This window comes from Osmia bicornis, chromosome 6, assembly GCF_907164935.1.
Source record: "Osmia bicornis bicornis chromosome 6, iOsmBic2.1, whole genome shotgun sequence".
NCBI classification, from domain to species: Eukaryota; Metazoa; Arthropoda; class Insecta; order Hymenoptera; family Megachilidae; genus Osmia; species Osmia bicornis.
This window is the reverse complement of record NC_060221.1, coordinates 799,643-827,455: the sequence shown is the minus strand read 5'-3', so window position 1 is coordinate 827,455 and position 27,813 is coordinate 799,643. Positions and strand designations below refer to the sequence as shown.

The following is a 27,813-nucleotide window of genomic DNA, read 5'->3' as shown; positions in this document are numbered from 1 at the left end:
GTAATGGATATCGGAACACCGATTATATCTTGGAAATTTATAATTCAGAAAAGAAACCATAGTTTTGTTAGCTACTAGATACAGGCATCGCGTTGTAAATTTGCCGCTAGTAAAAGTACAGATGCTTGAACCTTATCGTTTATCAACTGATTTAGCTTTTAGACGTCGAAAGAACCATGCAATGTATACGCTTCCGCATATAGAGCACGCTTATCGCTTATCGAAGAGCTGACATAAACCACATCGAGTTCGCGAAACTCTAAACTTGCCGTTTGCATAGTTATAGCTACATATTTTTATAGTAACTAACGGCAGTATTGATATCGAATCAGATAAATGATATCTACATTTTCGTTTCCTGCTTGCAGACGAATAAATGATTTTCATTTTCGAAATATAAGTTGATCCTGTGTAAGAATACCATGAAAATATTATTTACTTAAATGTATTGAACCTTACCCAGTGTTTCCTAAAAGTACCAAACCGGAATCACGTCGGTTTCATTGACAAAGAAATCCGAATGAACGCTCGAAATTATCCCCTGAACGCTGGTGTTCGAATGTTTTACGGGGGAGCAGGCAGCGTGCTTTTTAGGGGGAGCGCCGAAGAGGGCCGAGGTTGGCCGAAGTCGGACGAACAGTTCTTTCGAATCGCGGTGCCGCGACGCATCGGTTCGAACGTGCGACGGGCTGGCTGTCTCGCTTGTCTCCCTGCTGCGTCGTTCGAGGTTCGTCCTCTTTCGTTCGTTCTCGCGAATCGCGACTGTGCACGCTTTTTCGAAAATACGCGCGCTACTGCGACACGCAGCCGGTCTAATCAACGTTTCGTCGGTCGTTGGCCGGCGTCGGTGACGTCGCCGAAGCTGCGAATATTTACGCGAGTGATCACGATGAACTCGTCGGCCGCGTGACACTTGAATGCAACACGCGGCTCGATTGTCGCTTGTCTGACAGTCTGCAACGTATTTATAACCAAACATTGCTAGTTAAACCGTTCCCGTGTGAATTTTTTGTTCGTTAGTGCTAAACGCGATTAAGACACAGACCACCGGAAATGTGATGTGTACTGACAACTTAACCTCTGCGTGGTAACACGCGTGTCGCGTGGATCTTTTCACCGTCTGAAGTTTCCCCGCTTCCACGGAGCACGCGCCAATTTCCGTGACGAGAAGAAGCTACGAGGTGCCGGTTTATTGGACAAAGTGGTAAACACTCAGAGCAGACCCGTTATGGATTCCTATCCGATGGTAAGTTCTTTTTTTTTTAATATTCTCTCGCCTCTTCCGTGAATGTGTTAATGCGCTGACATCATCGAATTTTTTCGATCGCGCTCAAATTACCTACTTTGTTGTCGCGATGATGACACACCGGAAGCTTGCAACTTTACTTCTTACTCATTTTGTCGATTATTTAAATGATCGATTAATTGATATTTAATGTGTGCATTATAATAACCCTACCATTGGGGTTAATGGATGCTTAGGGTGCAACATTGCTGTCTAGAAACACATAGCGCGCCTAACTACTACGATAGTCAAATTTGGCGCGAAATATTAATTATGGATTTTAATTTAGAATGAAATTAAGTTATTCAAGTGTAATTTATATAACTAATATAGCTAAATTTCAACAAAATAACGAATTAACATTGAATAAAAATATTATTTCATATAAATTTGTCTATGGTTGCGATATAGTCATTCTATCTATGAATAGAGACATTTGTTATTATTGGTAGAGAAGAATTCGATCGATACTGCAACGCTATTATGTCATCAAGTGCAATACGCACAATGGATACCGAAGTACCGGGTTCGGGCCAGCTTGGACATTTTCATAATCGTGAACGGAATAATAATAATAACGGCAGGCGTAATTTATGATCCCTGGAAAAGGCTATTAGCGAACCGTGCAAATGTAGCAATTCGCGCGTTGCCGTAAAAACAAGTTGTCGTTCGGGAAATCGCGATTCATCGTGCTTAACGATCGTGTTTCGTTCCTCTCGTTTATTAGTTTCCGCAATAAAGCCCTTCTATCTGCAAGCAATATGTCCGTGCCTCCTTTTTCAAGCGCATATTTGAAGTTTTCAATTAGTGGTCTGTGGCATTGGGAACGTTTCATTATTTAACCCGCAAAATCTTACAAAACGTACAAAGGAATATGCAAATGGGAGATACTTTGATAAATTATTCTGAAATTCATATAAGAGAAACGTTATTTCATTTTGAGATATTTGAAGTTTGCCAAGACATAGACTAACTTATCATTTCATGGAGCGCCTTGTAATTAATTTATTAAATATTACCTAGCATTCTAAACTAATTCGCATCTCGTGTTTCTTACATCGCTACTTTCGAATCATTCAGGAATTTCCAGTTTGAGCTACAAAATAAAACTGATATATGCTCACGATGAAAACTGTGGAAGAACATTGCAATTAATTACAAAATTATCTCGGCATCTTCGCAATGCTGTTCTTAATAAGGTGCATAAATCGGTGGAGTAGAATGCCAGGTAAAATCGCGTTGCTGGTTAGCTACAATCGTTGTAGATGAGGTCTCTGGATCGAGCGCTAAGATAACGATCTTAAGAAATCTTATCTTGATCTTAGCAAACTGCTTGGAAGAGTACTTTCGAAGCTTCAATTTTACACGTATGTAAACTATTCTTCTGAATGGTTTTATCGGAAACACTAGCTAAAGTGTAGAAGTACTATTCTCGATACGTTATCGATACTTAACGATACAGCAATATCGTTAAAGTTAATGAGAATGACTGAACACGAGGTAAAATTTAATGCATAATTTTACCATTCAAATCTATTTATCTAATTCTGGAACGGTATCCATTATTTTATTCAAAAAGAATTACGGAATTATCGGATGTTACCTTAATTATCGTAATAACCGCGCGAGAAAGGGTTCGAATTAATCGTAAAAGCAGGATCCTTTTCGTGTGAAATCGAGCACGCGTAGGAAAGGAAAAATGTGGGATCAAAAACGCTGTGGGACACTAACGATTCACCTCGTGTTATTATTTCCCTTAAAATTTTACCAGAATCGAGGGCATAATGACCGGTTGTAAAATTTAACAAGCACCTTATAAAGCACACTCGTCAGTCTGGCTTGCTTTGCTTGGCGCTACATAAAATTGCAATCTTGTATCTTGTTTCGTGCTTTTCCCTTTGGTTTTTTGTATCGAGGACGCGTAAGATCCACGAAATTTTACAAATCGAACGAAAACGAATCGGTATTTAAATTGTACACGTATAAGAAGGACGAAAATAAAAGAAAAATGTAAGAAGATATTCGTACTCGGAAGTGTCGAAAGAACGTGCAACTGTTTCAAATTGAATTATTGAAAATTAAATACTTTTCATCCTATAATCACTCTTGGTATTGAAAGGATTTAAAGAGAATGAAAAAGAAGTTTGTCACTCAATTCAATCGGTGCGATAAATAATTTGAAAAAAAGAAAGAGGAAAGAAGAAAATGAAATCTGACAAGGTTGACACTTCGAAAAGATCGCAAGGTTGCATTCGGTTTCTTTCCTTCAAAATGACTTCATCCACGGGCGATTCCAAGGATTTCGTTCGTGGAAGGAAGCAAAAAGCAGGTAGCAATCACGGCGAGGAATGCGCGGGAAGGTCGAAATAATAGCTACCGCGGTACAAAGACGAGTCGCGAGGCTGATACGAGAGGATAAGCTCGATGAACTCGCGCGAAAAGTTCAAGCTGACTAATAACGTGGTTCCGTACCGCGTTAAATTCCACCGGTTTATCGCCGATCTTTCCGTTATCGAGATAACTGTACGATTAATCGTAACTCATTCTACTGGATCTGCTTGGAAATAATTTAGAGCAGATAATTTCTCCCATCGACCTATACATACTACTCCAGTATAAATTCAATTTCGAACACCTAATAAGAATAATCTAATTAAAGAAATAAAAAAATTTTTAATAATTTTCTATGGAAATTCGCACGTCATCCAAATATGGATGACTTACCGATCAACGCGTTAAACAGGTCGATCGTCGATGTCCGTGTCCGTGTATGTAACATTTAAATAATTGTTTCACACGTTTCAAGAGCCGATCGGGCCCCGTAATCATCGTGCCTTCGTTTTAAACAATCTACTCCGGTGTACATACAGAGAGTGCGCGAGAGAGCAAGAGGATGCAATCAATCCTCGTTTATACGCACGCTTCACCAGCTGGAATCCCAGCATCGTTTTAAGAAAGCTATCATAAATTATTCGGAGCTCGGACGTGTCCCATATGGTATCATAAGTTTCCATCCACGAACAACGGGGAGTGCGATGCCACCAACAACATGGGCTCACTTCGGCACTCGACGATATTCAAGCTGCAATAATAACCGTTTACCCACGCCACGGAATTAGAATATATAATTTATGAAGGAATTATGCGCGGATAACCGCGTTATTATCTGTGTCAAGATGACAAGGCAACGAGGATACACGGTTCTCGTTTATTCGCCATCGAACACGACCGTTTCTCTCGACAATAGGATGGAAAATTTATTTTAATTTTTTTTTGCAAGTAATTTGTATTAGATATTAGCTTAGTTTTTAGATAATTCTAATAATTAGATTGAATTAGTAAATAATAAATTACAAAGCAAAATATGTTTCTTTCTAATATGCACACCTTGTACATTCGCAACCATTCCATTCCAGAGAAATAATCACCGTCCGTCGTGTGATTAATAACTCTACTAGATTCGTAGCCAGTCAGCCATTTTCATTGTTGTTCGAGCACAGAGGGACCCATTTAATATTACCCGGGGGATCATGGAACGCGTGGGTTTATCTGGATCGTCGTTTTCCATTCGGACTCTACAATACCGTCGAACGATTCTTGCAATCAATTAAATATCCTTTGAATAAATATGAGTTAACGAACGGGCCAGCCGATTCGATACACGATCCAGATCGATAAATCGATAAATCGATCGCCGTGTGCCGCGATCGTAATGCAGAATTGATCACTTTCGAAAGCGTCGTCGCGATACTTCAGACGCGTCCGCGCCGAAAATGCTCCTCCGATATAATTGGTCCTGATAAATTACATTTGCCTGATCGCGCATTATTACGGCTAACTTCATTATTTACGATCTTTATTTAAGCGGCAACGCATAAAATCTGCTACGAACAACGAAAAGAGGCTTTCACTTCTTCGAACGCGTGTCTGACTTACTTTCGCGTGAATTTAGAAAAGTATTATTAAATTACAATTTTGATCATCTCTTCGGTCCAAGATCCTGAAGTCCTATGGATCAACAAAAGGTTATTTACACGATAATTTTAAATGACTATATAAAGAACACGTTTCCATTAGTACTGCAATCTTACCTAACGTTCATTAAGCGGACAGGATTCATCTGGTCTCTACTTCATCCCGTCGCTTATGACATTCTTGCATTACTCTTTTGACGACGAAGAAGAAACGTGTTCTTCGTTTCCCATTGGGACTCTACCAGTCTTTACCGTCTACCTTCTTACTATACTTAAAATCCAACGATCCTAGATCCCCGTCAACCGTGACGGGACTACGATGAATGGGACAAGACTCTTCTTCCTCGTACTCGATGAATGAGACAACAGTCTTACTTTTCTACTTCGAGTTCTCGGGAACTGGTACTCGTTAGGTTCCTGGACGTTACAAAGTACTCTGGATAAACGGGGACTGCATCATAGACCACTCGTATCTTTCTACAAGTTATCATGTTACCGATGTAGCACTTAGGCTACTATAGAGAAAATGGCTTCTCAACCACTTTCGTGTAAATTTCATTTAATTGGAATAGTTTTACTATTATACGCGCCAGTAGTTAAAGTGTTAAGGGTCAAAAGAATATTTTTATCTCACGAAGCGTTGATTCGTTAAGAAACGAAGGTTCGCGAAGAGTTCCGTTCGCCTTAATGGGAATAGGTCGTCGATACCGTCATTAGCCGTCAAAAACATCGGCGCCAAACACCCCTAATCTCGCTTACGTGACCGAACGGGTGAATGAGCTTCCTCCTGATGTACGACGCGGCTGTTCGAGGATATATACCAGTTTAAAGACGGGAACGAGTATGCTATCAATGTCCTGTTCCTAAGGGAAATAAAAAAAACAAAAAAACTGGGAATAACGCGGTAGGCCGGCGCTGCCGGTGCGCCAGCTTCTTCTTCGCGATCAACAATGGCGATCACGTGTGTCGCGGCGCTTCGTTTCGCGTCGGTGTGCGTGTGCCATCATAGTCGTGTTGTTCGTACTCGACAAGATCCCATAGACGGTGCGACGGGGGTTGAAGGAAGGGGTTAAAGCCACGGATGAATGGAAGCTTCATTCATGTAGCCGCGTGCACGGGGGAAACCAGGCTACCTCCGCCTTCTGCTTTTGTTTCTATCCTGGCACACCCGGCGCCCATTTTACGCTCTCTTTCGAAACAATCAGCTCGATTCAAATGTGCCCACTGTGAATCGCTTTGTTCGAAAAGTAGAATGGTTTACGCTGCCGGATAATACTATGCCACCTTGAAAATCACTCGGATAAAGGGTTGAATGTTTCGTTTAGGATAAACTATGCTAATTTCGGCATTGCCCTAATTATTTATATTTCTAGAATTTCGGGATTGATTGGAATCACAAGTGAATAGCGCAAATCTTAAATCCAGACTAGAAATAAAAAAATTTCAAACGATCTTTGATCGAAGCTGATCTCACTACCGGTTATGGCAAGCGAAGAATTTGAATTTGAAACGGATACAGGTTAACCATGAAAGATTTTCTCACCTTCTCCGGCAGCTATGCAAATGTGACGGGGAAAACCCGATTCCCCGACCAACAAAACTGATCAGGATTGCGTCACGAAGTAGGTTTACGATGTGGAGATAAATTCTTGCTTCGAATCTGCTGTTACCCAGAAGTGAAAGAAATTTCAAACTGGAGCTTGAGATATTCCTATATCGCGATTTTCCCTCGAGAAGTTTACTATAGTAATGTTTTCTGTGCATTGATAGAGAAATATACATGCACTCATTTTACCTACTTTCCCTCAAACGAACAGTTCAAAACTTGAAATTGATGATCGTAGAATGAACCGAGAGAGAAATCCTTAGCCAACTAATAACTTTCTTCTAGAACCCGATGTCATGGAAGTCGTCGTTCAAACAGTCAATCACCATAAATTATCACTTTCTACTCGGTCCAGTATCTAGCACACTCTGTGTGCAGTGGAGAATCGCGATGCATGCAAATTAGATGTTTCATTCCCGAAGCGCAATTAACCGTAAATCGGGTAGGTTACGAATAAAACGAGCAGCGTGAGAAACGAAACTATTCCTCGCTCGATTATTTTACAAGAGCAGCAATTGTAATATTACAATGTACGAACATTGTAATAAAGAAAGATTATTTGGTACGTCGATGTTGCTAAATCGGCGCATAAAAATCGTATAATTAATATTCACCCTTGAGGATCGATGGACCGATCGTGGTGCGACCTCTGTCACGGATCACTGTCGATTACCAGTAGCTTCCCCGTGGAAATAACCAAGTGACAAACGGAGTTCCTCGGCAGTGACAATCGAAAGGCAGGAACCCGTAAATCAAGGCTCGATCATGCAGTCAGATAAAATCATTGTGCCTGCTGACGCTAGAGATAAGCCTGTGTGCGTCTGTGTAAATGAAATACAGAGTGATTCTTGCGAAATGTTCCATTTAATTGTCTTCGAAATTGGGTTGAAAATTTTTTCATAATAGATTCATACTCCTTGCTGTTATAGAATCTCATCAAACTTAGTGTTTGTAATAACTTGCAATCTGCCAAGTTATATTAGAAATTTTTATATTATTTCATCAAAGTGGGACACAAGCAAAATATTGTAAAATGAAAATAAATTTATTTGAAAGTACGTCATGAAATTATGTCAGACTTTGATCGTTCAGTATGCAACAACTTAATAATTCGAGCAGCTTTATTGGAATCACCCTGTACAGGTATACTCTTCGAGAGGGAATAAATGAATGCTGGGTCGGATCGTTTTATATCTCGCTGCTATCTCGACCTTTCTTTCTCGACAGAGAGACTGGTAGAGGAAGGCTCGTCTTATAAGGAATAAGGGCTGCTTATGCGCAGTCCCCGTGTACGTATTCATATAAATTCGTTTCCACGCGGAGACGCAAACGCGTCTATCTTTTCTCGGTGTTACGAGCGAAACTTAAGTACTTCGAGCGGGTTTGATGAATGGATCGTGGGGACACGGCAAGCACGTGGGTGGAATTACAGACGATTCGATGCTTCGGTTTCGCTGGGTTATTGGAAACTCCGAACGATCTACGATTCACGATCGTTGCACCGATAGAGTCGTCTGAACGGTTAAGTCCAGGTGTCTCGTAAAGTATCAGTCAGAAAGGTATTCAACGTTACAACCAAATCTGTCAAAACGATGAATTACAGATTTTTCTTTTCAACTTGAGAATTTAAGGGCTGAATTTGTCCCTGTATATATTTGAAATTCCCATTTGCAGGTATCACGATTCTACCGATTCTTTAGGAGACATTTTCGATTCAACACGTTTCAGCCGATCGATGAGATTGAATTTTCCAAAGAACAAGAGACTCGTCGGATACTTAAAGTCCGATATATAACAAACTTCTTTCCGCTGGTAACACGCGCCGGGATCGTGGTGAAGAAACGAGGAATGTTTACGAGGTTCACCGGCGTCGGTGTGCTCTTCTAGGAATGTACGAGACCCGACGTCGCTGCTTTCCCGTCGACGATCTTATTTGTAGAGCTGGCTATTATCTTCGAAAAACGCGGTTGAATAATGTCCTCCGCGCGGTTGACGATGTGCTGCTGGAATACGATGTTTGATGAATGAAGGCGAAGAAGTAACCAGACGAACGGGGTCTGGCTGACTTCCTCTGAATGGGACGAGTCCGTTGGTCGCCTTTTTTTAAAAGGTTCATCCCGCGTCGTTAGCCTCTGATAATTCGTTCACTCGTTTTCTCCCTATATGGCCGGCCAACGAATCGAGTCCCCGGTATTTTTATTTCCTCTCTTTGCTATCACCTTCTTACTTTACGATCTTTTTTCTTTCATATCCAAACTGCCGTTCGTAATTATTTCGACATCTCATTAGGAAACTAAAAAATTTTGGATTTCTTGTTTTAAATAATCTTGTTCGAGGTATATATACCTACATCCAACGTCAGTAGTTCTAGTGTTAACCATTTATTGACCCTACTGTTACTCCCACGTGGCTTTCAACTATTCCAAGATGACACGCGGTGATTAACGACCCTGTTGGTTTTATTTAATAACGCTCCGCGTATGAAAACTACACGGCAGATGGAAGATACGGAGGAATTGTGACCATTTGGAATCCAGGTATTCCGCAGATAGTCACGTTGGCCAGGTAGCATCGGTGTTGTTCTCCAAAAAACCAGCGATACTCGCCAAGTAACACCAGGTGTACGCACCTCGAATATGTAGAAATACCTGAGCTTCGATCATTGATGCATCTCGATTCAACTTCCATTTTCTTAGCGGCGTAGAATTATTTAAACTTTCTCCTGTCAAATTTCGTCGCCAGTAGATATCTTCCTGTACGATCTGTTAATTAATTAAGACGTACAGTAGGAAGCATGGTCGACTTTTCGAACAGAATTAATGTTCAGATTTGAAAATTGATCCATTTATTTGAAAATGAGCCATCAATGTTTAGAAGTAGAACCGATGGTCTACGTGGTCATAGACAAGTTACGTGTAAACCGAAAATACATTTGAAACAGGTGTGGTCGTCCTGTAAATAGAATAGACGTGTTTAGCAGATTGGCGTGAGACAAGCGGCGATTTCGTCACCACGGTCCACGGTTTCTACGAAAAAAGAAAATATCTTACGCAACCGGGGTTTGCCTTTTCGAAATTTCCTGCTGAAAACAATGCCATTCGTTCAGGAGATGTAGAACGATCGACGACGAGGACGAATTGGCCACGGGTGGGCGAACTCGTTACCGCGTCTCATTAGTCAGTGTTCAGTAGGTTCGTGATGTAAAACGAAATTCCTGTTCCGAGCGCAAGGTTACGGTGAAATAATGGATCGTACGCGGGAACAACACGTTTTCGGCCATATAAACACGCACGGTATACATAACGCAAGAATGCTAATTTTAATTTTCTCGAAAGACTAAAGGAGTATACATAGTCAGATGAAAGATTCGATATGGGTCGAAATTGACCCTGTATTGGCCGGCAGTAAGATTGATCGGCTGTTCGATGGTTAAACTGTATCTGTTTCGATTTGATTGATGACACAGTAGTCGCCGTTTGCCTACCTCTAATTGCGCTCTTTCTTTCAACGTGGAGCAACAGTTTGCATAGGTAAAACGTTGTTACGGATCGTGAATAATGAGATACGAGTAACGAGGGCCATTTACGATCTACCGTGATCGATGCCATTGGCACGTACACGTATTTATCTCGGGACCTGTCTCGAAAAACTTCGCTCCATCATTTTTAATTAAGAGAACTCCGTCCTGGCGATCTCATTTGCTTATCAATGCCGCGATCGCCAGGTAATTACCTCAGGCAAAGATGGTTTTATATTTGTATCGGATTCAATGTACATTTTGCGAACGCCTTTTATGGCAATGCTTGATTTTCTTTTTTTTTTTTTATTATTATGTACACTGGTGTTGCAAAGTGTTGAACGTTTACTATAAAATATATAGGTTAGTGTGGTGTAGTTAAAGGATAATGTTACACAGCTAATGAATTGTACGAAAAATGTTTTCACAAATGATATTGATAGCCGAACAATCTTCCTTGTGTTTCAAAGATCACCTTTGCGGCTTCTGTATATTTTAAGAAAAACGCTGGGATTGTTACGTGGTTCCAAAAAATACACATGTGATGCTAAAAAAAGGCTGAAACATATTCGGAAACGGAAAAGTTCCTGCGTCAGTTGCAAAATTCAATTCTCCATGATTCATTTTGAAAATAATAAAATGATTTTAATGATGTTCGAGATAACAGAGTAGAATAGCGAGGAAACTCTTTTGGCATCTTTACTATTTTTCCAATATACAAATTGCCAAATTCTGATTTTCTAATTTAGAGTATTACACCCTAAACACTGTACTCTGAAAAATAATTTGCAATCAAAATTTTGTAAGAATCTTGTCTCGTTAGCCGTACACCGGTATCTTGTTCATGTTCAAACGCAAATGTACCGAGACGTGTGCCGAAAGGAAATTTCATGAATTTAGCAACAAAGAAGCGCAACAACGTGTAAGGACGCGAAAATGGCATGCGTGGGTGCCAGTATTTTCGTTCTAACCTAATTCAGTAGTTCTAGAGTTACACGGTGGCTTCCTAAATATAAATTCTAGCGCGCGGTTCGCTGTAAAACGTTCGTACGATGTTGGGGCTGCTGTTTTTTGCGCGAAACAATGCGCGTTTACGAGGCTAGTGTTTCTTAATCGGCTCGTTAAGCGTCTTCCGAATGAATTCCGTGGAAAACTCGGCTTAGATCAACCCGAGACATCGCGCTTTTTCCTCCTCGCCGTTGCTGGTATATCTTAACTGCATAGGATACGAGGAAAATTTGTAATTACGGATTTTTCTTCGGTCAGGCGTGATCGTGCTGGATAATAAAGTACGTATATTAAGCAGTTGATTATTATGCAACTACCATTCAATGATGTAACGCGTTGATTGCTGCAGGGGCTACCGGTGACCGGTACCTCGAATAATTAAAAGAAAAAGGCAGAAGAAAAATGAACGATATTACTATTATACTGATATAATAACGTTATAAATTGAGAGCTTAATTTTAAAATTGCCTGCTCCCTGCCACGTTGCTCATTAATGAGTAATTAGCCATTAATGAAATACTATTTATACGAGATAACAAATGGGAACCTTGATTTTAGAAACCCCTAAAATGGATGATTCCTACCTTCATTCCTAACTCTTAAGGGAAGGAACTCTACGTTGCACCTAATTGCACATAATTTTAAAGAAGCTGTATATTGCTTTTTCATGGGCTGTTAAAATATGAAATAGAACAAAACGAAAGGGTTATACGTCTGGTACAGCCATATTTAGTGGAATTAGCAAGAATGGCGATCGGAAGGAGGGTTCGCTGGATCTCCCCAACGATCGTTCGCCTCTTTAGAATGGCAGGGAGCCGATCGAGAGAAAGACGAAGAAGGTGGGCATTGGAAACAAGGGTGGGAGAATTTCCACATCGAGAGAGCTGCCAATCGCGATCAACAGCGGGTTTTACCTGGCGGCCACTATTGCCCATGCATCCCAGAGACAGATTGCAACGTCGAAATGATAGCGGCCCGTTTCTCTTTCATCCTCTGTCCTCGTCCTTTCAATCGCGATATTTACATTTGGACATACCAGCAGGGAAAACTTTTACAACCGGCGTTTCTCGATCCGTCCAATCAAAGTTCCTTAAGGTTGCTTGTGCAAGTGACACCGACCGGTATATGCACCACCTTCGTTCGTCCGCACGCTTTTTGTCTGCCCTCTTTCAGGGAGATCGTTACTATCGATGCTGTGTTATGCGAAATCGAGTGTTTCTTTGCCGATCGAAACACGTCGCAAGAATAATAAACCTTTTTTTTTAAGGTTCGATCGTTGATTAATAATACGGTTCGATCACTCCAGAATTGTATATGATGAAATAAAACTGCTCTTTTATCAGGTTTCTGATGTATCCATTAAACGATTTGTATTTATGACATTGTTACGATACAGTACCCTGCCACACCTTTTGAATCATTTAATATTTTATGGAATTTTTTTAATTTCGAAGCTTATTTATATAAAATACGAAAAGCTTGAAATATTTATTAAATCAGTATCCTAATTTTTGAATTTACTTGACGGTGGGCTGCCAAATATGGTATAAGTTCGACACGTGTAATAGAAAACACCCACGCGAATGATCGGAGCGTGTTCGAGTTGCGTCATTGCCAAATTAAAAGCAGCACGCCTTGAATAGTTTCTCGAGGGAAAAAGCTACGAGCAATTTAACGGTATTGGTAGTTGTGGCTCGATATTCCTTTTACAGATTTCTACGCTGTGTGGGCGATCCAATTGGCCTAACTGTAAAGTGGTCCATCGTTTGTATACAGGAAACACTCGTTTTCTCTTTTTTCGACTCCCTAAAGGTGATTTTAGAAACACTTTCTCAGTAGAACGAACCTAGACATTTACTATCGTTATACTATTAGAAGAAATTGAATAGAAATTTCACCCTTATATATGTATATGATTGTATTTTGAAAATTTTTCTAATTTCCAAAAATTTTTTCACAATGCTATTAATAGTTTGAAAATTGAAAAAATTCGAGAAAATGGATTGGATCCGGTGTTTAAAATTTCCACGAGGTCATAAGGTACGTTCATCGAACCGATATCACCTTCAACACTTGTATAACAATCTGTTTTTAGTATCGAATCATCGAATTCACCGAAATCTCCGAGATCTCGTTCGAAAGCAAACAACGTGTTGCATGTTACAAAGATTATGTGTTACGCGAAAGAACAGAAAGATAAATACACCGTTGAAGAAAGTAGAAAAATCGCGTCGCAAAGTGAAAGCTGTATGTATTCTCTTTTGATGGAAATCGGCATCTGTTTCCTCTGTCAAAACGAAGAAATATTCTCGTGTACAGGTAATAATTTACTGTGCCGAGCGTGTTGCATGCGTCTCGGTGTAACCATAACACGCTAGATGTATGATATTCAATTTTTTTTTTTGCCTTTCTATAATGAGCCTTGTTCGACGAAGAGAAAATCCGATGTGTATCTGCTTCATGGAAATTATTATCTCTCCTAGGCTGCTCTATTCTATGGGTGAAAGATAATTGATGGTCCGCGATAGATTTCTTCGGATTAAATCAAAATCAGATATTAGGAACACGATCAATTTTATCTAGAATTTATAAATAGATTTAATCATTCAATTTCACCAGTGTGGAATTGAATACTGTAAAATTAAAATTAATTAAAATATTAACACTTTAAGCAATTTTATTTTTAATAAATCTAAGATATTTTGTGTTATTATAATAATAATTATAATTAAATTGGATTCGTTGAACAAATTAGATTGGCTCGTAAAGTGTTAACACCTGCCTGATCGTTTAAGTGTTAACATAAAGAAAATAAGGGACGAAGAAAAATGACCGCCGTTTATAGTATCGTATAACACCTTCCATGATACTTAATCCACCTCTGTATCGTAATAATTAATTTGTTCCACGAAAATGTCGTTTCATAAGAAGAGACAGCCTCTGTCTACTCGTCCCAGGGACATTCTACCAAAGTGCAGTGAAATTTACATGTAATCATCCAAAGAAAATCGACCGCTTATGCATTTTCGAAGGGTACGAACAAGTTTTTGATGTTTGCCAATCGTGATTGGAATCTCTTTGATGGTAAACTGGTTTAAACCCATCATCGTTAATATTATGGAATAATTAATCGATGCTCTTTAATTTAATATAAAAATTAAAAATGACAAAAAGAAAAGCAAATCGAACAATGATCGACTATCCGTAGTTCTGTTAGTAAAGGGTTGGAGATCAGATACGAATGTTGATTATTCAACAGGTTTTATCGTGTCGCGGGCGTACGACAATGATTTCCCCTTTTCCGCTCGAGCAGGCATTAAAAAGCGTAATCGTACGTTAAAATGGCAGCTTGTCAGCCGTCAGATTGTTGTACACTTACGCTGTGCGGCTGTCGCCATAGCCGAGAGTGGTCGCCGATAAAACCTGGTGCCTGGACACGGAGTGGAAAGTAGCTGTTGACATATCGCTGCCAGGTATTGGGACACGTCGAACAAGTAGGCGGGGTGGCTTAACCTATGCGGGATATAATATACGCCTCCGCCGTATCGAACAAAGTCGCGTTATCTTGCATCCCATCGTCGTTTCAACGGTTTCACCTTTATCTATCGACAGTAGCTTCGATCAGTCTTATCGATGATGACTTGTTAACTCTATACTTTGAGACGTTAACGAAACTAGAAGGAGTTCAAAGGGTCAGTTCATCCCTCTATTTCGAAAACCTTTTTTTGTTTAATAAGTAGCAGAATATTTTGGAAAATTTTAGAAATCATTGGAAATAATCAGGACGAAGAAAATTAAACTTATCGAGGTACTAATTAAAAAAAATTTTTTGGGGGTGAAGTCTATGATGAACTTCGAATTGCGGTCGAACCCTATTTCACATTTTCACTCGAGAATTACAGGAGAAGCTGTTTTAGATATTAACGACATTCGTGGAAAGCGTACACGAAACTTCATTCACAACATCTCACGACACTGATCACATTAGAATATCAGTAACAAGTCATATTCTCCTACGCTCACGATTCGAAGACAGTGGGCGGCAGCTGTTTTCGAATATCAAGTTTAAGAAAAAAAAAAGTAATCTATCGATAACCTGTATCATTTATAATCTTTTAATAAATACAGTAGCTGGTTGCTTTCTGATTACCGTTTCCCACAATCTGGTATACTCATTTGCGTAATGAATTCCATGCATTCAACGACACGGTTTCCACGGTTAGCTATGAATTTCAGTTTCAATTCAATCGCAATTCATCCAATTTTATAGAGCTTCAATTTGATCGTTCTAAAACTTTTGCACTGTTGAAATTCGTAAGATACATTTAATAATTATAAATACACGAAGCAATAAAGCGTTTGAAAACGACGTTTAGACGTTGAACGAAGAATCAAGGGGAGATATTATTTTCGCTCGGTGTTATTTCGGTTTTATAGGCGGTAATGGTATAAGGTTTCCAGATATATTCGAGTTTTCGGGGGCTACTATTTTCGATTCCCGTTTATTTCGTAAACACATCTCTACCCCAGATAGGCAAAAGCCAACCACGCGAGTCGTGCTGACTCTCAGCATGGCTGATTTGTTGGCAACACTCAAGATAGTCGATTTTTCGCTCTAATTTATCCAGTTCCTGTCGCAGCGACCGCATCAATTTTCCCACCAAGTCAAAAAGGTGTTACAATGTTGCTTGGTATTTGTGGATTTGCTTCTTCGCACGAGTACTCGTTCCAAGAGTATTTGAACGAGCACTTCAAAGTTCTTATTCACCTGCTGTTGTGTATCACCGTCATAACTCTTCCCCTTGTCTAAATATTAATTTTACTTTCGCGAGTTTTATGCCTGTAATTTTATAGACAAACATCGAAGGAAAATTACTTCTCGAAAGTATCTATCTTATTGGCATTTTTATTTATTTAAAAATATACAAAAAGAAAATGAGAGTAAACTGAGAGTATGAAACTGTATTTCTTGTTTAATTAAAAGTTAAGAAAATTATGCAACGGAGGGTTAATCCTGTATCACTGAAATCGTCTATGCCCTAATTGTCAGAGGGTAATTATTTGGTTTAAAAAGACCTAACGACGGTGATGCGAGTGTTAATCAACGAAGAAGAACGGGAAAGAGAAGAAGGAACATTCGAAGCACGTGACGAAAGGAAAGATCGCGCGTAAAGACGTTGAAACGAAGAGAGACAACGGAGAAGAGGTTCAGACGTCTGCTATTACAGAGCACCTCCTTGGTCACGGCGCACAGCCCGATATGGAGCAATCTCAGATTTCCATCCGCCCAAATCAAGAATATACGCCCTCGCCTCCGCTTGCCCTTCTCCCTCTAAGGGGGAGCCTCTGCTCATCTTCTTCGTCACCGCTTCGGTCGCTGTGCTCGTCTTCGTCTTCGCGGCGGAGGTGGAGGCGCTCTGTTCGGGGTTGGTGCTTGGCCGTTCGTGCTGGTAACAGTGCCAAAACTGCCTCAAAACGGACTGCTACGCGTTCCTTCTTTCTCTCCTTCTTTTTAAAAGCAATCCTCTCTCTCTCTCTCTCACTCTCTTTTTCCTCCTCCCTCTTCTCCAACCATCTTTCTCTTTCTTCACACGTTTCAAGTTCTTCCTTCTTCTATCGGTGTTCTTCTGGTTCGCGGATAACCCGTCTCGCAGAAACACGTGCCCTCCATCCGCTTCTCACCTTCCTTCCTTCGACCACCGTCTCCATTTTGCTGCGGCCACACTCGTTCACCATCCTATCGTCGTTTTCCGGTCGATTCTCGTGTGACATCCCCGGTGGCCGAGACAACAAGTGTCCGCAGTCGCGAATCGCGTCATCTACTTTCGTGCACCAGTTTACCCTTCTGTTTTCTGGATAACGCGAGTGATTAACATCTGCAGAGGATTCTTTTCCACGACGAATGCTCGTTATCTGCTTGACGAGAAGCTTTCGAGGGAACAAGGGCCATCAAGCAGCGAGCGTTCATGTTGCCAGAAAGCAAGTTTCCCGTGACAGGTAATTGGAAATCAAGTTGGATTTACTCTTTGATATTTCAAGAAGATATTTTAAGAAAAATATTATCGCTATTCTGCCATGCAATTTTTCTAAAATGGGGAACCACCCATAGGGGAGGAATCTATCAAAGCAATACGACGCTAGGTGTAATTTCTAATGAATATTTTTGCTTTAACTTCCGCGGTTTGAAAAACATTAAAGGTGATAATTTTTCACCCTGTCTAAAGACTTCAGCTATTTTATTTATAAAAATATTTAAAAAGCAAGAAAAGTCTCAGTAGGTATCTGTAAATAGACAATTTAATAACGATCTTGGTAAAATATTTTGATGGTACACTTGAAGGTTCACAGAGAACCTTGAAGGACGATCATTCCTCGCCTTTTCACTGAATTTCACCCTTGTTACAATGTCGCCTTGACATATTCCTGAGCATCGCGGCTGACTTACCGTTTTTAACCTACTTGTGCTGCTGCCAATTGAGACTGAACACATGCTCGTCCGCGTGCGAGCACTCCCTTCTAAACATCATCCACTTGTTGCCCGCAATCGAATCTTAGAAATGTATCAACCCTCTCCAAAAATTCTGTCGTTTTTTATATTTACAAAAAGACCCAACAGTTTGATCATAGAATAATCAGATCCACGATTAGGCGAATATCGCGCGACAGCAGAGGGTCAATAACCTAATAACTTAAGGACTTTTCAATATGTACCGTTCCCATATTTTAAAGCCAAAATAAATTCAATTTACACGTTTTATTTATTTTTTTTTTTAAATGTTAAATACATGTAATGAAATTTCATAATTTATGAAATAAATTATAAAGTAATTAATTTATAATGATCATTCATTATAAAGTATGATCATTTAGAGTAGCCCTAAGGTGTCCCATAACTTATGGACAGGAATGAATACTTAGTCACGAAAAATGTATGATAACAGGGACGAGAGTATCAGACATCTCGCGTTCATTATTCCCGTATATTAGCCTAGCCAGGTGATAATGCGAAACATAAATGTAAGCCTGAAGATAGGGAATGGTAGAAGGTACCATCAGGCAGAGGCAACGAAAGTGTCTCAACGGGCGTAGTCGTAAAGATACACCGCTCCGCGGGTCCCGTCATCCATAATCCCAAATATGGAGTGAGAAATTTGAGAGAACCGAAAATAGTGGCGCTACGCCAACCGCTAAAAATAGCCAAAAAATAAATTGTAGTTACGCGGCCGGCTGCATCATTCTATAACTGGTCTTCAATGAATCGGGCCACCTCCCGCACACCGTCGTTATTAATACACCGTCACACACAGACTTGGAATGGCCCTCGGTTAAACTATATTGCTCCCGTTTTTGGCGTGTGCCTTCACGTCAAAGTCAAACCGAATTTTCACACGATTTTCCACAGAATTCCATATTTATACGAGCCGTGCAGAACTCAAATTGTAAAGGTAGAGAAAAATAATTCTAATCAATTGCAATTTTTTTCAAATAATGTAGTAAAGTATGCTTCTAGATTCTTAATAGAACTCAAACCAGTTGGGCCATTTTTGAAAAATTTATTCTATTCACGAGTACATAGATATGTATCTAATTGTCTTCGGGTACTATCTGACTAGTATGCTACAATTAATCCCTAGTCTCGTGTGAACGGTCTGGTTAATTTTAAATGGCACGTGCACGGTGTTATTAGAACCCTGTCGCACGTGCTGCCAGAGAAAGTATAGCTTGTACAGAGCGTGCTTCCCTTAAGGGAGGGCTCTTTTTCCAGGCAATTCTTTGAAAAATTGAAATCACCGATATCATAGCGACGGATCATGCTATCTATACTATACCTTTCGTATTAAATTTAATGATGTTTTTGTATCTCAGTATGATACGAAACTTGATCCTTTTCAATTTCTTCGTTTTTATGATTTTTTTTTCTATCTATTATTTCTGCCCCTTTGCGAATTACTATCGTTATTTCAATATCAATGTATACTCTTTTCCATAACCGCGTTTACGATCGTTTTCGCGTGCAAGCACCCCGTCCTCTTATTCCTCGCGTTTATTATTACGCGCGAAGAACGCGGCGAGTCGACTATTTATACATGGAGCATCGACGGGTTTCGATGAGCCTAAAAGAGCATCACGAGGAATTATACGTGACAGGTGTGTAGAGGCGAGCTGAAAAGCATTCCGATACGTCGCGTAACGCACAACCACGTTATACCTTTTGTACGATTTCGAAGCGACGCGACGCGACGCGACGCGACGCGACGGACGCGTATATAGCCCGCTTCGGTTTGCCCACACGCGAAGCGCATATGGTGTAACACCCCACACGAGTTTCTTACCGCGATTTACATGCGGCCATTTGTTTAGTTTCTTCCATTTCTCACGCCCGTTGACGTTGCCATTAGAAACACCCAATTAATCCGACAATGCGTTTCATTAACGAGAAGGTTATGAATATTCTGCAATATCCAGGCTGCACCGCGAGTTAAAGTCAACACGACGGATGCCCACGCGTAACCTTTCCCTCAGACCTATTTACATACGTTTATTGATGAAACGGAAAGTCGAAATTCATTGGAAATGTTCCACTTTCTAAGGGATCGTTTAGGTTGAAAGGGTACTTTTTATTAATTAAAATTTTTTTGGGGGGGTGGGAGGGGGTGGTATTGATATCACTTGTCTAGAATGCTAGACTTAGATAAAAATTTAAAGATTAAATGTTAGATATTTGATTATTCTATGCATACCTAATTGGATATGTATTTTTTTTCTTTTTTTTTTTAGGGGGCACTATGCAGACCGAGGAAGTCGTGCCTCGTGCACAATCTACTGGGATAGACAGTGGCCCCACAGACAGCACCACTCTGCAGCATCATCTGCATCACTCGTCGCAGATAAAGTGTCCCTTACCACCTCTGCTCCACATGGCGGTCAAGCAGGAGCCCCAGGAGGAGGAGGAACGAAGTCGTGACACGAATGCGTTGAGGTGAGCCTGCAATTAAAACAGAGTACAAATTAGTACATAATAATATTATATAATCAGAGACGTGATAATAAATAGAATCGGCACGGTAGAAATAGACACTCGTAGTTAGACACAGCGATCAATCTCGAGAGATTTATTAATTATACGATCATCCCGTGTTATGCATTGTAACGAGGTAAATGTAACTTGTCAGAGAAACGAACAAATACGTTATTAACGAAACATAAGCCACGCGAAGTCTACACGCCCACGTGCTTTACAGTAGATGGACGTTCTGTTGGCGTTTACGAGCGGCAGATTATTTTTTGAAGAGCATAGTACACAACGACCACTTCGAGCTGCATAAAAGTAATTTATGTACTTACTTACGGAGTATAGTTCCGAAATTGTGCGCTGAGTAATGGCACAACACGTGTACTTTCGAATTTCTTTTTGTACATTCTTTGATCACGTGGAATTTAATGTTTGAAACTAATTTGATGACATATAAAAGTATTACAAAATTTTCTTTTCATTCGTCTTTTTATTTAGTCATGATTAAGAACGTTTCTTTGTTACGGTAGATAGCTAATGATAAATTTGACAGTCCACAAGTAGATGCAGATACGTCACTGACATCTGTCGATGGCAAACATGGCCATGGACACGAAACGGATCAGATTCAGGAGCTGGAGGAAAGTCCAGGGCAGACGGTTTCGGATCTCGCTAACAGAGGAAGACCAAGGTAACTTGTTATTCTTATAGTTTTATACAGTAACCGTAAACTGGGGATACTTTGAACCTGATTTATTAAAGAATTAAGATCACGAATTTCCGATACCAGCCATCAAATTTCAACATCTAATTAATGTACACTTTACTGATTATAAGACCATCTTCCAATAAATACAACCTATCATTTCAACATTATCCATCAAAAGGTTCATTTCCTGCTGTCTGAGGAAAGGATTCATTTTTCCTCGAATCTGATCATTAGAAATCGCCTCGTATCACGTGTCGATCGACACGTTTAACTCCTCTAACGATCCTCTCGATGTAAAGCTCTTGAAAGAGTACTTTAGATAGACAGCAAGAAAGAGAAGCGCCAGGTGAAACTGGTTCGTCCCATGTACAACCGAGTCTTCTCAACTCGCTCGTGTAAAAAAGTGATTTCTTAGGTATGTCTTAGAGTGAAATGCCGCGACTCGATTACCGTTAGTGAATTTCATTAAACGCCGCGTTAGAACCGGTGCTGGAAGAGGAGACGAGACACTGGTTCTATGCATACGGCCGAAGGTGCCGTGCTGTGTTGTATAAATCGGTGTCGAGGCGTGGTTTGGAATGCAGCTAGGTGGAAAACAACATTAGCCAAAGACCCGTATCGCCTATGTAATTGTTGGGATTCGAATTAGCCGTACTAAAGAGCGTTGCAAAGCTTACCGTGCTATGGTATGCGTAAATTAATTACGAATTAATTAGTAACGAATGCTCGCGCAAAATGGAAATTCAGATTATAGGGTATCTCTGTTGCTACTTTTCCATTTTAGATAGAAATAAACGAAAATATAATTTTTGATTCTTCTATTGTTAAAGGGTTAAACAAGTAGAATCCTACTTATCTGTTTCAGTCGAGGTCGCAGGAAGTCGCGATGGAAGTTGAAGTTCCATCACCAAGCCCTGCCACCAGAGTACCTGGACCACTACGAAGCATCGCTCGCTCAGGAAGCTTTAAATTCCTCCCCGACGCACTTGGCGGAGCCGACGATTCCGAGTCCTGCGCCTATCAACTCCACCTCCATCCCAAGTCCCATCGCTGATGTGCATGGCTGGCTGCAACGGATCGCCGCGATGCAACAGGAACTATGCCCGCAGATCCCGTCTCCTCAGTGCCCGACGAGCAACTCGAATCAGCCATCGGGCTCCAGAAGATCGGTGATAACCTCCACTTCGTCCCACACCTTCAACTCGACCCACCATAATCACAGTCAGTCGCAGTCCCAAACATCTGGCAGGCCACCGATGAAATACTCGGACCTACCTTACATGGGTGAGATCACGTTGGATAACAGTAAGCCTAGAAGAGGTAGGAAGCCGAAGAAGGCAGACATTTGCCATTTAATTTATAAGAATTACGGCACCATACTTCCCGGGACACCGGGCCACGAGGAGAAGAGGCTGTCACCTAGGGACAAGCTCGACTGTCGCGAGAGGATTTCCCCTCAGATGCCCTTCCAGAGAAGCGATGTTCAAAATAGAATTAGTAGCCTGTTGGAGAAGAGACTGACCCAGGAGTCGCGCAGGACGTTCGGGCTGATGGAGAACTCGAAGGAGCAGGACGAACCTCTGAATCTCTGCATCAGAGATCTGAACCAACTGAAGATCAGGCTATTGCGAAAGCATGGCAACGTGTACGAGTCTGGACAGGTGAAGAGTGACACCTCCAGTGACGGGGAAGAAGTTGAGTGTATAGGTGGTACAACTTATCCTCCGGAGCCAGCCTACCGTTCCCTCGATCCTCTTAGTCGCAACAGCAGCAATATAAATCATAATAACAACATAATAGACCCTATGCTGGGTGGTAATCCTGGATTCGTCTACTGGCCCAACGCTGGAGTGTTCATTCACCCAATGGCGTTGCAGTCCCAGCTCCTCTACTACCAGAAGATGGCTCAGAACAGCAAGTGTTATCCAAGGACTATAGAGCAAGCTCCGAAAGAGCAGAAGATCGTTCCCAAGTCCATCTACTCGATGCTGGAGACGAAGAGTCCACCTCTGGTACCTCCGTCCGCCCAGCCACCGCCTCAGACAGTACCTTTGCCACCTCCCGTCTCGCCCAGACCTAAAAGAAACGCGCCAATTAGTCAAAGCCAAGGTCAGCCGACCAAGCGAAAACGTTCCGCGATATTCATACCCCCGATGCCCACGGAGAACAATAATAATCCCGCGACCGAAGTGAGCATATGTAAATTCAAGTTCACCGGAGGAGCGAAACCGAGTCTCCAGGAGAAGAAGAGTCTGTCAGTCGACTCTGGTGGTAACTTCAGATATTACAGCGGTACCGGTGACAAAAGTATGCGCGGTTACGAGTTCTTCCCTAGAGAAGCTCTTCAGCAGTCCGCCGGACAATCCGGCTCGTCGACTGGCGCTTTTCTGAACGCCGCTGGCGAGAGGATTCAACCGGCACCCTGTCAAAGGAGCAGCAACCAGGAGGAGGGTCGTCGCAAGAGGAAGACACGGAAGTCTCTTCAGAGGGAGAAACTCGAGCAGACGTTCAAGGAAAAGGGTTTCCTTATTCAAACCCAGCAACTGGAGTCCGCCGAGGGTGCTACCTATTGTAAGTTCAGGCAACTCCGGAAGTTCACCAGGTATCTGTTCAGAAGCTGGAAGGACTATCTCCCAGGTAATGTGCGCGAGCTGACTGGTAATACCGAGGGGGAAATCGCCGATGGGGATGTCGAGAGTGATACTAATGTGTTACCCTCGCCTGTTCCTCACCCTAATATGGTGGACGTGTCCACTGGGTTCGTCGATGAACATAGAGCTCTGCCTCTGACGTGAAACGTGGAAATTGCTCGCCGAGACGATCGGTCGGTTTTAATTTGACGTTGCTGGATTAGCGGTGTCCGGGCTGGGGGGAGGATCCGAGGATGCGTGTGGTTAGTCGGGTTGGGAAATGGTTGGTTCAGGAAATTTTTCCTTTGTTAGGGGTATCAAGAATCGCTGACAAAAGTATTTGCTTTCGTCAAGATTATAAATTAAAGGAATTTATAAAATGTATCGTATGCGTTCATAGTTCACTTGGATCACTTTTGTGGACTGCTCATATGTGTTCATAGTATAAAAAAAAGTCGAGTGTGATTAGGCTGAAAACTTGATTTGAATTTCATTACATTCGCTTGCTGATTTACAAAGGAAATCATTGATAATTGAAATCGAAAGCCAACACACCGTGAGAAATAATAACGTTTCAAATTGGTACTTGAATATATTTCATCAATGATCGCATATAGCACAAGGATTTTATCGTCATCTCGTTATTATTATTCTTCGCGGGCGTCCTGTACGCTGTCCATAATTGTACAAAAAAAGAGTCGCGCAGGTATGGAGATATGATAAAGTTCGTTACTGATATCGTACAAATGTACCAGTAATGTTAATATCATTAAACGTTCTACAATTACATAAAAAAACAAGAACGAAAAACAAGATAAATTGTTGCTGTCTTTCATGACCGAGAAAAAATAGTATTTTTTATCATTTTTATGAAAGAATAATTAGTAGAAAATGAGATACGAGGGTCATTTAATCAGTAAAGAAATAAACAGGTGTAACTTTGAAATAAAATGAAATGAAATGAAATTAATAATAATTTCATATGTTTTATACATTTATTATCTACCCCTTTGATTTTCAATGTAGCTAATTCGTACTCTGTAATTAGTATATTTTTTATAAGAGCTCACCATAATTAATTAAGTGTAAGAGTCTGCAAGAATATTAATGAGTTTTCATAATGACATAGTATCATGATTCTTATTTAAATAGTTTTCCACCTGCTACCTTCTAACTTATCGAATGACTCTTGTGTTATCTGAAAGATTCGTAATAGGCTTTGAATTACAGTCATGTAAATAACACTTTTAATAATTTAGTAACAGAAAAACAGTAACACCTGATCTATTAATCATTATGAATCTGTATAAACGTACAGTTTATTCTTACGCAATAGCAATTGAACGTTACGTGAATTGTAGTTAACCTTCGTTTAACAAGAAATAACCCTGTACGATATTGTAAATATCGTGAACATATCAAGTACATAATTATATTAACAAATCTTCAGAAGTACTTGAGTCGTTGCTAATTCATAAGAACACAGTGTAACATTGACTGTGATTCAATGAAACAAATATTATTATTCTTTCCGATAATTTCATTGATTTTAATAAGTTTCTTGATTTGTAAATCAGCAGGCGAGTGCATTGCTATTGATACATCGCATAAAAGCATTGGAGTATTCTGAAAATTTCTAATCCTAAAAAGACAGCTCCATTAGAATTGAATTATTTTATTACTAATTATTATACAGAAAAAGTGATTAAATTTTTCGAGATGATTCAATATATCGGTCGCTAAGAAGAGCCTAATTCGTTGAAGAATTTTAATTACAAAAGCTGAGCGCCGTAAGAGGAGAAGAACAGAGGAAACAGGTGGCGACGTAATCGTTTTAATAATAATGTAAATTCGATCGTAGCTCCGTGCCAAAGATGGGAGACTGGAATGTACATAGTGTTGAAAGAACCGTGTTAACCAAAGAGTGGTTTCGTGCTCGACGATTAGAAGCGGATGCAACGATAATCCGCTCGAAGGGGCGTGAGCCGATAAATTCAGCTTTCTATCGGCTCGAGCTGTTCGCGAGACCTTTCCTCGAGCCGATTTTGCAATGCATTTTGTAGAAAGAGAGAAGAAATGAGAATGAAACTCTAGAAACGAAGGCGAAACGAGCAATGCCCGTTATCATTATTAATTATCATTAACGAAATCTAGTCTTATTTATACTCTTTGTTATGTAAATCAAAAGCCGTGCTTTTTTTTTCTTTTTTATTATTATACACATAGCGATTTATTTATGTATGTACATAATTATCGACGCGTGAACGTTTAATTAAAAAATAAATAAACGTGTATACGTGCAATTGATAAGTATGGGACGAACGATGAAAACGCGAATGAAACGATCGTACCTGAGGCTCGTGACGTGTCTTTAAATGGGACACGTATTTGCTGATTTCTCGTTTTCAACATCGTCCGTTTTGTAAATTCTCGACGAAACTCGATAGAAAAAAAAGGAAAAACGCTCAAAGGATGTTTATGGAGGAATAAAACGAGGGAAAGTGCAACAGGAACCGTCCTATGTCTGTATCGTTTACTGTCCTGTGCAGCGACACGTAGAACTATTTTGTACGTACTGTCGATTGTAGAGAGATAAAATTCTTATAGTCTGTAATAATAAAACACATAATTGTTACTGATACTTTGACTGATCTGCTTTATGATTTTCAGGAACGGCGAATCAAATAACAGTGCTAATATTTTTAATCAGTTATCCGTTACTCCATTAATGGTAATGAGAAAAAATAATTCTAGCTTTAATATTTTATTTTAAAATATCTGATACAACTCTTTTAGATTTTTGAAATATTAGAAGAATTTAAGAATTAATTTAATAAAAAAAAAGAACACAGAAAAATGGATCTAATATCTTTGATATTTCCAAAATAGTTAAAGGTTGGCTGAATGTCTCATTGATACATGGGAGTCGTGTTGGCGATACAGCTTGGCTGGACAGGTACACACGCGTGAAGGTAAGCACAGAAAGGGGATAAGGATGCGTGTGCACGCAGTTCAACCCAGCCATTCATGCATACGCCCATTCATACGTCTCTCTGGCTCACCTTGAAGACTTTTTATCCGCGGTCAAGATGTGGTCGTGGCCGTGGAACGATCCTCTTCTTCGAGCTCCCATCTTCCAGAAGGGGGAATCTTCAGTGAATTTTCGTCGTTGGATCCCACCTGTTTGGAACACCTGACTGTAAAACAAAAAGGGGACGCCGAATGGTTGGCACTAAAAGTTTTGGGAACAATTCTAAGTAACATCAATATTATTTAAAATAATTTTACAAGACACCAAATGAAAACTCTAAACTGTAATTAACATACAGAGGTTGGAATAAAACTAATTTAATTTTTAAATTGCCAATTTGAAATTTTTTTAAAGAATTTTTTTATTTTTTTATTAAATGGAAATAAATTTTTTTTCTTATAAAGAAAGTTTAATAATTGTATTTAGAAACTAAAAGGTACGTTTATCTACCTACATCTATTGTGTTACTTTCTGAAAGGGACACGGACAAAGAGCAATCGAATTTGACGATGAAGAGGTGAGCAGGATTTTTCCAAGCGTCGTCGTCGCCGACGTCGTTGTTCAGCGTGGCGCGCACAATGACTGCAGGTTTCCTAATACGGCCTCGTCCTGGACCCCGATGAAAAAAAGAGGAATTTTGGCCCATCAGCAAGGGCCTGGGAAGGAACGTCCTACGTTAGAGACCCTGCCGGTGCAGAAATTTAATAATCGAGTAATGTTTTCTCTTTTTAATTAATTCAACACTTTGACAGCCATACATTTCATCAAATCAGAAATTTTATTTTTTATTTTATTATTTTATCAAATCAGAAATTTTATTATTTTTTGAAGAAATATCAGAGTTCCATTTAAGGTGCTCGGTGAAATTATAATTATTAAAAAATAAGAAAAGAGAGTCATGAAAGGGTTAAGGTACCAAGTTATTACCTATCCCGATTAAAATTTACCTCGTAACTCTTTTTCAATTTTATTCTTAAATAAACCTTCCTCGAAATTCTGTTCAGAGGCAAGGTGTTCGTTCGCGCCGACGAGTTCGGTTC

At 40.2% G+C, this 27,813-nt stretch overlaps 1 protein-coding gene across 3 annotated transcripts; it reads left to right on the top strand.

Moving 5' to 3' along the window:
* Positions 1–491: 491 nt before the first annotated feature.
* Positions 492–27,727, top strand: LOC114873488. 3 transcript variants are annotated; one of them, XR_006829514.1, is made up of 6 exons: positions 16,950–17,387; positions 20,169–20,370; positions 20,957–21,094; positions 21,978–26,310; positions 26,413–26,473; positions 26,632–27,727. XR_006829514.1 is itself a non-coding variant. In XM_029181865.2 (4 exons), the coding sequence occupies exons 2-4, from the start codon at positions 20,177–20,179 to the stop codon at positions 23,905–23,907; spliced, it is 2,262 nt and encodes a 753-aa protein (XP_029037698.1). In that variant the 5' UTR covers positions 492–1,246; positions 20,169–20,176; the 3' UTR covers positions 23,908–26,383. The 3 variants fall into 3 exon arrangements, 2 of the variants coding, with proteins under 2 accessions (XP_029037698.1, XP_046142095.1); XM_029181865.2 differs by lacking the exons at positions 16,950–17,387; positions 26,413–26,473; positions 26,632–27,727 and adding an exon at positions 492–1,246 and having other exon boundaries at positions 21,978–26,383; XM_046286139.1 differs by lacking the exons at positions 26,413–26,473; positions 26,632–27,727 and having other exon boundaries at positions 21,978–26,383.
* Positions 27,728–27,813: the final 86 nt, after the last annotated feature.

Bases quoted from the DNA above. Each gene is read 5' to 3' on its own strand.
- LOC114873488 (XM_046286139.1), top strand. From the start codon at position 17,357: ATGTTGCCAGAAAGCAAGTTTCCCGTGACAG. The intron at 17,388-20,168 runs GTAATTGGAAAT...TTTTTTTTTTAG, and splicing joins AAGCAAGTTTCCCGTGACAG to GGGGCACTATGCAGACCGAG. The intron at 21,095-21,977 runs GTAACTTGTTAT...TATCTGTTTCAG, and splicing joins GCTAACAGAGGAAGACCAAG to TCGAGGTCGCAGGAAGTCGC.